This window comes from Daphnia pulex, chromosome 5 (assembly GCF_021134715.1).
Source record: "Daphnia pulex isolate KAP4 chromosome 5, ASM2113471v1".
Classification (NCBI taxonomy): Eukaryota; Metazoa; Arthropoda; class Branchiopoda; order Diplostraca; family Daphniidae; genus Daphnia; species Daphnia pulex.
In genome coordinates this window covers 9,127,938-9,137,738 of record NC_060021.1, presented here as the reverse complement: position 1 = coordinate 9,137,738, position 9,801 = coordinate 9,127,938, and the positions used below count along the sequence as shown (strand labels likewise).

General features: G+C 40.0%; 3 protein-coding genes across 6 annotated transcripts; 2 read left to right on the top strand and 1 right to left on the bottom strand.

Moving 5' to 3' along the window:
• Window positions 1-135: 135 nt before the first annotated feature.
• On the top strand, window positions 136-6,435 carry LOC124194332 (actin-related protein 5-like). 4 transcript variants are annotated; one of them, XM_046588474.1, is made up of 17 exons: window positions 136-380; window positions 446-543; window positions 608-989; window positions 1,068-1,198; window positions 1,259-1,483; window positions 1,542-1,745; window positions 1,821-1,891; window positions 1,958-2,156; window positions 2,223-2,446; window positions 2,520-2,638; window positions 2,703-2,819; window positions 3,079-3,305; window positions 3,379-3,699; window positions 3,791-4,113; window positions 4,182-4,807; window positions 4,874-5,957; window positions 6,029-6,435. In XM_046588474.1, exons 1-12 carry the CDS (start codon window positions 266-268, stop codon window positions 3,180-3,182), a joined length of 1,989 nt encoding a protein of 662 aa, XP_046444430.1. In that variant the 5' UTR covers window positions 136-265; the 3' UTR covers window positions 3,183-3,305; window positions 3,379-3,699; window positions 3,791-4,113; window positions 4,182-4,807; window positions 4,874-5,957; window positions 6,029-6,435. The 4 variants fall into 4 exon arrangements, with proteins under 4 accessions (XP_046444430.1, XP_046444429.1, XP_046444427.1 ...); XM_046588473.1 differs by having other exon boundaries at window positions 3,079-3,699; XM_046588471.1 differs by having other exon boundaries at window positions 2,703-2,931; window positions 3,079-3,699.
• Window positions 3,049-6,810, bottom strand: LOC124194330 (GATOR complex protein MIOS-A-like). Its single transcript, XM_046588470.1, has 12 exons — window positions 6,524-6,810; window positions 6,013-6,465; window positions 5,757-5,949; window positions 5,469-5,685; window positions 5,297-5,412; window positions 5,038-5,223; window positions 4,868-4,972; window positions 4,571-4,797; window positions 4,378-4,511; window positions 4,172-4,310; window positions 3,756-4,102; window positions 3,049-3,697 (listed from the first exon to the last, which is right to left on the bottom strand). Exons 1-12 carry the CDS (start codon window positions 6,651-6,653, stop codon window positions 3,353-3,355), a joined length of 2,592 nt encoding a protein of 863 aa, XP_046444426.1. The 5' UTR covers window positions 6,654-6,810; the 3' UTR covers window positions 3,049-3,352.
• A 71-nt stretch (window positions 6,811-6,881) lies between these two features.
• Window positions 6,882-9,666, top strand: LOC124194335 (tubulin alpha-1 chain-like). The gene is made up of 8 exons (XM_046588478.1): window positions 6,882-6,987; window positions 7,058-7,185; window positions 7,271-7,422; window positions 7,893-7,953; window positions 8,028-8,049; window positions 8,146-9,115; window positions 9,177-9,422; window positions 9,489-9,666. Exons 3-8 carry the CDS (start codon window positions 7,420-7,422, stop codon window positions 9,537-9,539), a joined length of 1,353 nt encoding a protein of 450 aa, XP_046444434.1. The 5' UTR covers window positions 6,882-6,987; window positions 7,058-7,185; window positions 7,271-7,419; the 3' UTR covers window positions 9,540-9,666.
• The last annotated feature ends 135 nt before the right edge of the window (window positions 9,667-9,801 follow it).

Sequence of the window (9,801 nt, the reverse complement as noted above, 5' to 3'; positions counted from 1 at the left end):
TTATTTAAATTTTAAAAAGAAATTTGGCCTAAAGTAAGGAGAAAATGAAAGAAAACTCTTTGGAATGGCTGGAGATGAGATGACACGTTGGAAATGGAAAATCTTGAATTACAAGCAGACGAAAATGAAGCTAACGTAAACAAAGCCAAACTTCAAAAAGAGTCTGTGACGATACCAACGAATCAGTTTAGTGTTGAGTTGACCTTAATTTTGACAATAAATCGTTTCTTATTTAATCAGTGTAGATAATTAAAGTTTATAGAAAATGGAAGAAGATAAAGTATTTACTTTTCGAGACGTCAAACCTACTCCAGATACATACCATACATATGACAGTTCACTAAAGGGAAATAATGCACCGCCTATTGTTTTAGATCACGGTAACATTTCCATTATTAAGTTGGATTGTAATTAATGAATTCATGAATTTCTTAATCAAATCAAGGGTCGTACCAATGCCGTGTTGGGTGGGCTGTGGACCCCAATCCAAGACTAACCTTTAGGAACTTGATGGCTAAACTAAGAAAGGAGAAGGGGAAATCGGTAGACTGCCTAACCAACCAAACTCTTGACTTGGCTAAATATTTCCCTTTTCTTTGCAATTTAGGATGTAGAAATTTTGGTTGGAAATGATATAGCAAATTTTGAGGCTGTCCGTTTTCAACTGAAATCTCCCTTTGACCGAGATGTCATTACTCAGATAGACACTGTGGAAACAGTTTTTGATTATGCATTTTCACATTTGGGGATTGATACTGAAGGCTCAATCAATCACCCTGTTGTTTTAACTGAAGCTGTATGCAATCCATCACCAGCAAGGCAATTTATGAATGAACTCTTATTTGAGTGCTATCAAGTACCAGCTGTCTCTGTGGGAATAGATGCTCTTTTCAGCCTACAGCATAACTTTTCTAAACCATGTGTTGAACTTCCTACGTCTCTTGTTGTTCGTCTCGGGTATCAGACAACGCATATCCTACCGGTGATTGGTAAACAAATGAAAAAAACAAAATATTTTCTTACTGTTATTCCAGATTCCTAATTCAATATAATTATTATTTTTTTAGGTGGTAAATGTGATCCACAAGGAATTCGTAGAATAAACTTGGGTGGACTACAAATGATTTCCTATTTGCATCGCTTGCTACAGCTGAAATATCCTTCGCACTTATCTTCTGCAACATTTAGTCGAGCAGAGGTATTTCATTTCATAACGATTGTGTTTATCAATGACTTATTGTAGTTCAAAAACAATTAGGAGCTTATACATGACTATGGATACATAGCAGAAGATTATCTCAAAGAACTGAGCAAATGGGCTGACGGGGATTTTTACGAAGAAAATGTCCGAAAAATCCAATTGCCGTTTACCCCAGCTCCTACGGCTGCTGAAACCAGTTTGAATTTAGAACAACAGCAACAACGTAGAAAAGAGAATGTGAAAAGGCTGGTCGAAATCAACGCCAAGAAACGCGAGGAGAGGGTAATATTGCAAATGATCTCATAGTACAAAATTGCTTAAAAACCGTTTTCCTAAACAGTTAGCATCAGATGAAGAGCGTTTGGAGACGCTTCAGATTATTCAACATCAATTGGCAGAAGTTGATGATGGATTGGCTGTAAAACTATTGAGGCAAGCTGAAATTACAGACGAGCATCATTTAGAGCAAGAAATTCAGAATATTCAGGATCGCGTTTCAAGAACGCGACAAAAAATGGCTGCAGCTGCAGTAAATCCTAATGAGGTAATTGACTAATTGCCGATCGTTTAACATGTTATTAATTTTTGCTACGAAATGGCATTCCGAAATGTTTATAAGGAAGGAGAACCCAAGAAGCCCACTGAGACTGCAGAGTTCCAAGAATGGTTAGAAGGAATCCGCAAACAGAGGTAATGATTAATTTGAATTTCACTAACATATATAACTTTAATTTGAATTGTCGAATCCATTTGTAGAACAGAGATTCTTTCCAGAAGAAGAGAAAGACAACAGCGTCGTCAGGAACTCACGAAAAGAAAATCTGCAGCTGCCCAAGAAAGGATGCGCATATTAAGTATGCTCGCAAAAAGTGGTAGCAGTGGGCCGGGCAAGAAAAAAGAAGATACGTTTGGTATGAAAGATGAAGATTGGGATATTTATAAAGCAGTCAGCAAAGTGAGTTGAATTATCGCTGCATAATCACTTCAAAAGACTCATCATTCAATTAATTCAATTGATCAGGATGGAGGAGGATCCGACAGCGAGGCTGAACAGGAGAAACTAAATGACCTCGAATCAGCCTTGAAGCGTTACGACCCGAATTTCAAGAACTACAGCGGGGCTTCTTCGAGCACTGGTGAAGGCAGTTCAGGTGGTTTTGTTCCCACGGCTGAATATTATCAACTTCACATAGGCACCGAACGTATTCGAGCTCCTGAGCTTTTCTTTCAACCCAGCTTTATCGGGTATGCTTCCAAATTTTGTTAACATCTCAAAGGAAATAATATTCATGACAGTTTTTTTTTTGTTTTTTTTTAGCTCCCACCAAGCAGGCATTTCGGAAACGATAGACTATGTCGTAAAACTTTATGATCCTGCTACTCAACTGCAGCTGGTTAGCAACGTTTTTGTAACTGGTGGTTGTGCCAATATTCCTGGTAAGTGTACCTTAAATTTTAAATTATGATGTTAATCCTATTAGTAAGTGGTGATATTTATTAGGTCTAGTACCCAGACTACAAAAGGATCTCCTATCTATGCGTCCTTTCGAATCTCCTTTCAATGTCAATATAGCGGCCGACCCAGCAGGAGATTCTTGGAAGGGTGCTCGTGAATTCGGTAAAGTAGCTCCTCCTTCCGCTTACCTTTCTCGATCTGAATATCAAGAGTGCGGCCCGTACTACTTTACGGAGCATCACGCATCAAATAAGAGATTCGCATTGATGAAACAGTAAATCTAAACTTTTTATAGAAGTTTCTATTGTGTAGATTTGCTGGAAGTACAAATTGAAATTTTCCACGTAAACTTTTTGATCGGCTTGAGAATGCATGTGAAATGTTGATTGAATAAGTCATTGAACCAATTTATTTCATTCAGCATTTCTACAGAATCAATTCCACGTGGCAATCATTGTCTACGCTCAAATCACAGGAATTATTGAGGGGAAGTTGAATAGTGAGAAAAGAGAAACAGTAAAATAACAACGGTCGATAGATGACAAAAAAAAAACTAGTTCATAAACAACCCTTGAAAAAAAAACACTGTACAAACAAGACCTACCAACAAAGGCTTCAATGAAATAGTGACCAAGAGACCATTATGACGTAAAACAAACCTGAATTTCTCAAACCGTGAGGCATCATTCTACTATTCAATCATGTCCGTTGGCAATGACAGGAATGTGGTGGCCTATTGTATCAAGATTTAGGCAACGGCAAGAACATCCAGTGACAGGACATTCACTGTGCTCGGCGAACCATTCTAGTAGGTGAGCACTGTGTCCTCCGTGTCGACATGTTTGGCACCAAAGAATCCACGAGGCGAACGGATGAGTTTTCTTGGAAGTCACCCCAGATACACCAGATGCTGCATTCACACTCGGTTTCTTGGAAATGTGCTCAGTAGGTCCTCCCCACGATGCTAGCGGGCTTCCGAGGTGCATCATGCAAACAGCGCAACGTGGCAAAGGATTCCGGCAATTTGGGCAGCCAGTTAACTGTAAGATACACTCAAAGGTCAAATTCAGTTAAAGGGTTACAACTCATATAATTTACCTTTGATTTCACGTTTGGGTTACTCCGATTTAAAGGAAGCTTGCCTTTAGTACCAGAGAAAACTGAGATTCCTTTGCCACAGTAGTTACAGGAAACATAGACTTGCTGTGGAGGTTTTTCGGCTCCAGAGGGATTGCCTTTGTAGAATTGAACGTCAAATTTCGCCCGTTGCGTCCATAACCTCCAACTATCAAGCAGAGATCGGTAGCTGTTGACCCATTGTTGCATTCGTCCGTCTTTACTCACTTCAAGATTGGAAGCATGTAAACTGAGGAGACTGACTGTTTGAATATCACCTGATTTGTCCACATGACTCTGAAGCAGATTCAGTCCTTCACCTGACAAACCTGGAATGATGGTAATGACAATGTTTAAACTTCTAGTTTAAGTTTAAAAAAGTAGCTATTTTAACTTACCCGTTAAAAGCATCCCATCCAAATTTCCTTCTCTGGTCAACTGCCGATTAAGATGTTCAACATACTCACTTAGGTGAGTATCGGACAAGAAGCAACAAGCGAACCCCACTCGATCCCGAACAGTCATTCCTGTTTCGTTCTATTATTAAAGCAAATATAAATTACAATTATAAATATCAAAGTAGATTAAATGGATGATCCCATACCAAGACTGCTTCGTATTTTTCCGATGGACTGGTCAAAAAAGAAAATGCTGCTCGCAGATATGGATCATCCAGAGCAGTTTTATTCATATTGCATATTTCTTGTTGCCACAGCGTATCTCTATTATCGGTAAATCCTTGTAGAAGAAAAAGGTAAAATTATGGAAATGATACTATAACTTAAACTCAAATTTACCGGCTAAGGCGAGGGCGACTAACTGATAAGACACTTGATTTTTCTGTACACCACTACGAGTCAAAATCTTTATGGCTTTACGAATCTTCATATGGAAAACAGCCAGGGCAGCGGCTCGAGAAACCTGTGCATCCGCTTGAAGCTTTTCTAGCAATGGTCCCAATATGGAATTTTCAGGATCGTACGGCCAACCACACAGACGCAATGCTTGGTTCCGTTCTTCACTCCTAAAAAGCCGTAATTTTTTTGGTTTTGTAATAGGTAGTCCACTAATTTTTCTTCAAAAGATATATTTACCTGTAGACGCAGACAGGTGAAATTTTTGCGGACTCCACACCATTCCAGGGAACGTGGAATACTTCTGATTTTAGAACTCCATCCGTATCCAAACGCAAAGCAGACCTTTCGAGAGTTTTTCCATCTTTAATATCAAATTATATATTCAGATTTCGAGTGAACTTCCTTACCTAATACCCATAAAGTGAACTCCTAGCGGATTTCCTGATTGAGCCAACTTCCGGCAAGTATCGACCCAGGACCAGAGCTCCCTGGTCGTTACATCCTGCATTAATTCTGAATCAGGTTTGAAATCAGCTTCAAGTCCGTAACCTTCAACTGCCCGCTGGCGCATTGTTACCGAAACATCCCCGAACCTAAATTTGAAGTTTTCCATTTCAGAGAAGGTAGGGGTGGTCAAATTTAAATATGCAAAACCAAAATTCTTACCTGGTATAGACGGAATCAGTTTCATCGATGTACTGCAATATTTTTTTGCCGCAATTCCATACAAGTTTACTCGATGGTGACCAATTAAGCGTGATTCGATCAACAACTATATGCTCCTGAAAAGGATAAATATGGTAACATCTATCATCAATACGTTTATTTGATAAAATACCCTAATATTAAGTGATGTTGTGGAATAAAGTAATCGATTCTCTTCGTTTAAATGCCACGCAAAAGAAGATATGGTTTCATTTTGCTGATCAGTCAAAATCAATCCACGTTCCAACGGAATGGGTTCCATTTCTTCTGCCGCTACACCGTTGGCATTCTGAATGTCGTACAAGGACAAAGAAGTGCTCTCTTTACACAAGACTCCCAGGAAACTGTGACTGTTGATTTAAAAAAATTGAACATTAATTCAACAGTATTTTTTTTCCATCCTATAATTTTGAGGAATTACTGAGTGGGGCACCAGGATATCTTGGAAACGGCCTTATTCTGTTGGAGTGAAAGAACAGGCTTTTCAAAATTTCTTACATCCCAAATGCATATGGCATTATCACTATATGATGCAATTCTGTGATTAACAAAAGGATCCTGAATGATTGAAAATACTGCACGAGTATTTGTTGAACTTGTGTGCTTTGGTCCATCTGGAAAAGTAAATTAAAAGTGTTACTATTGTAATGGTAAGAAATCATGCTGAACTTTTTTACCTCTTAAATCATACAGACGAAGTTGCTTGTTATTGACCCCAGCTGCCATTGTTTGTGAATGACTGAACCATGTTACAGAAGTAATTGTGTCTCCAAATGCTGATTCCAGAAAGGGTCTGTTACCATCACTCCCACCTTTAGTAACATCCCACAAGATCAATCCATGTTCAGATCTGTGTTTGTCAAACCCTGCTGCAAGGACATAAGGCTCAGCTAGACCCCATGCTAATGTGTTGCACTGTCTGTTATGTTTTGATGCATATTCTTTTCCATTTAAGGGGGAAGTTTCTCCAGAACCAAGTACTGATGTTAACAAAACTCTTCCATTCATCTGGCCAATGGCAATAACTCCTTCAAGCTCTGGTACAGGGAGCCATGCCAGACATTTAGCAAATGCTACATCTGTTAAACAACCTAGCTGGTAAGCCCTACTACTATTCGATATCTGAAAGCCTGAAATAGAAAATAAAATATAAACACATGATAATCGTAAGGTAATATAGTTTCTTACTATGGGTCGAGGAGATGTCATCTCTAACGGAAGTATTTTTAACTTGATAGAGCCAAATATCACTCCCCCAAGTGATGAATTTGTCCTGGCTATTAGGGGACCAAAATACTTCCAAACGCCCACCAGCCATTGGAAAAGAGATCTTTATTTATTGTACGGAAAACACAAAATTCAATGAATCAATGTCAACCAGGTGGAAGACGTGATAAAGGATTTAAAAAATTTGGAATTGCTCAACAATCGGTAAGTGGCGATGAGGGACGAACAATTGTTTACAACGCTAAGAGCCCTCTAGGTGTAAATGAACGAATCACGTCTCGCACGTAGGCATTTTTAGGCGCGTAAACAGATTTTAGTTTCGCTTGGTGCATGCGACCCAGTTAATTCCGCTATCGACCAGAACGAATCGGAAACTGCGAATTTTGGTATACAGTATATTGTTTCGCAGTCACAGCAATATCCAGGTGAATGGGTTCTTTATCTTTATTAAACGAACCTCTATAACTTTCTACGTAATTTTGTTTCCTTCTTCAGACAGTTCATTATTTGCTTCTCTTTATGCTGCGATAACCACATTCAATACTTGATTGTTGAAATACTGTGAGAATTCTCGCATCAAAACCAACTTTCATATTTGACTGCGCTAAATCCTCTTTTCACCGGTTAAACCACTAGAATTCGTATTTTCAAGAAGGCTGTACATTTTTAACCGCCAGGTGTCTCTTCTTTTTCCGCTATTTTTAGCAGGCTCTCTCCGTCTCTTCGATCTCCTTTAGTATCCCGAGAACCGTTTTCCCATAGAGGACGACATCACTTCGTTGCTCTGTGAAAGACGCTCATCGATCCCACGCACGACAAACTACATAGTCAATCCGCAGCTTTAAATACTTCTCAATATGGTACGTTCGTCCGTTTAATGTGCTTGGGTTACTTTGAGAATGGTGCGTGTAGTAATCCTTTGAAATGTCGTCACAATCCCTTTCGTACAATCAGTATTGCGCGTTAAATCACGCGATAGTTTGACCTCTAATTGTATTAGCGAAACTATCGGTTTTCTGCTGCGATTTTTTCTTTTGCGACATCCAAAATAACCTAAAAATGGCTACCCCCCAAAGTCTCATTACCGGTCCGCGTTGTCGGTGCCCCCAGCATCTATCCATATGGTCGCCAGCTGAAATTTCTCGGATTTCCTGTTTGCTCTCCCCCCCAATCAATAATGAATGTCCGGTGTTACGTTACATCTGGCACTTAAAATTCTGTTAAATTTGATTGAAAAGGGAGGGTTTTACGAAGAGTTCCTCGTCTAATTCGGATTAATGACGTCACTTGATACAATGCAAGCACTAATCAAATTTGTTTGTTTCGACAGCGCGAATGTATCTCAATTCACGTTGGGCAAGCCGGAGTCCAGATCGGAAATGCCTGTTGGGGTAATAAATAAAACGTAAACCGAAATTTAAAAAGAAATTTAATTAATTGTAATTTTTTTTATTCATTAATTTAGAACTGTATTGCTTGGAACATGGGTAAGAATATTTTACAAACTACAAAGATTTTCATTATTGCGTACATGTCAATTTCATTGATTTTTCCATGCAACATTAATTATGTAACCCATATAGAATTCAGCCTGATGGCCGTATGCCCTCAGATAAAACCATTGGTGGAAACGATGACTCGTTCAACACTTTCTTCTCTGAATGCGGTTCGGGCAAGCACGTCCCGAGAGCAATCTTTGTCGATTTAGAACCCACTGTGGTTGACGAAGTTCGCACTGGCACTTACCGCCAACTTTTCCATCCGGAACAGTTGATCACTGGAAAAGAAGATGCCGCCAACAATTACGCTCGAGGCCACTACACCATTGGAAAGGAAATTGTTGATTTGGTGCTTGATCGAGTGCGCAAACTGTCCGATCAATGCAGCGGTCTTCAAGGATTTCTTATCTTTCATTCATTTGGCGGAGGCACTGGCTCCGGATTTACTTCACTTTTAATGGAGCGACTTTCTGTCGATTTCGGCAAGAAGTCGAAATTGGAATTTGCCATTTATCCAGCACCTCAAGTCTCCACTGCCGTCGTTGAGCCGTACAATTCGATCTTAACTACTCACACTACTCTGGAGCATTCAGACTGCGCATTTATGGTCGACAACGAGGCCACTTACGATATCTGCCGTCGAAACTTGGATATCGAACGACCCAGCTACACCAACTTGAACCGATTAATTGGGCAGATTGTCTCGTCCATCACGGCATCTCTCCGTTTCGATGGAGCCCTTAACGTCGATCTTACAGAATTCCAGACCAATTTGGTCCCATATCCTCGTATCCACTTCCCGCTTGTTACCTATGCACCGGTCATTTCCGCAGAAAAAGCTTATCATGAGCAATTGACTGTCGGAGAGATTACTAGCTCCTGTTTCGAGCCGGCCAACCAGATGGTCAAATGCGATCCCCGTCACGGCAAATACATGGCGTGTTGCATGTTGTACCGCGGAGATGTCGTACCCAAGGACGTTAATGCTGCTATTGCCACCATCAAGACTAAGCGTTCCATTCAGTTCGTTGATTGGTGCCCAACTGGTTTCAAGGTATGGTTGCATTAGAGTAATTGCATACAGTAGTATTGTAATCCATCTTGTTTATTATTAGGTCGGTATTAATTACCAGCCCCCAACTGTCGTTCCTGGTGGTGATTTGGCCAAGGTTTCCCGTGCCGTTTGCATGTTGTCCAACACGACTGCTATCGCCGAGGCCTGGGCTCGTTTGGATCACAAGTTTGATCTGATGTACGCCAAGCGTGCGTTCGTCCATTGGTACGTCGGTGAGGGTATGGAGGAGGGAGAGTTCTCCGAGGCCCGTGAAGATTTGGCCGCTCTCGAGAAAGATTACGAGGAGGTATTGATTAATGTGTTTTTCATATTTAAGTTACTTGCTTATCATTTGCTTTCTAAAAAATTCCAGGTGGGATTGGATTCCGTTGAAGGCGAGGGCGAAGGCAACGACGAATATTAAACCAATTTATTACCTAAGAAAACATGGTTCCTTTTAACCTAGCTTCAGGTGTCTGATTAGTATTTTTCGTGTCTCCATCTCTTCTTTTTAAAGCCTTTCGATCAAATATGAAAATTCTGGTGTTGCATTTTCTTCTTGATCTTTATTTCTAATTTTACACGCTAACCAAAAATTGAATTCTCCAAAGTACAGTGGCATTTGCGATTCAAAATTTTTCGGATCTCTATCATGTCTTCCTTAAGAGCTGCCTTTGCAAAAAATG

Excerpts from the sequence above, each read along its gene's own strand:
- LOC124194332 (XM_046588471.1), top strand. The coding sequence starts at position 266 with ATGGAAGAAGATAAAGTATTTACTTTTCGAGACGTCAAACCTACTCCA. Across the intron at positions 1,484-1,541 it reads CCAAGAAACGCGAGGAGAGG|TTAGCATCAGATGAAGAGCG; the intron begins GTAATATTGCAA and ends TTTCCTAAACAG. Across the intron at positions 2,639-2,702 it reads TGGTTGTGCCAATATTCCTG|GTCTAGTACCCAGACTACAA; the intron begins GTAAGTGTACCT and ends GATATTTATTAG.
- LOC124194335 (XM_046588478.1), top strand. Across the intron at positions 7,954-8,027 it reads GATCGGAAATGCCTGTTGGG|AACTGTATTGCTTGGAACAT; the intron begins GTAATAAATAAA and ends TCATTAATTTAG. Across the intron at positions 8,050-8,145 it reads CTGTATTGCTTGGAACATGG|AATTCAGCCTGATGGCCGTA; the intron begins GTAAGAATATTT and ends TAACCCATATAG.
- LOC124194330 (XM_046588470.1), bottom strand. The coding sequence starts at position 6,653 with ATGGCTGGTGGGCGTTTGGAAGTATTTTGGTCCCCTAATAGCCAGGAC. Across the intron at positions 5,686-5,756 it reads ATATCCTGGTGCCCCACTCA|TCACAGTTTCCTGGGAGTCT; the intron begins GTAATTCCTCAA and ends TTAAATCAACAG. Across the intron at positions 5,413-5,468 it reads CAACATCACTTAATATTAGG|GAGCATATAGTTGTTGATCG; the intron begins GTATTTTATCAA and ends TATCCTTTTCAG.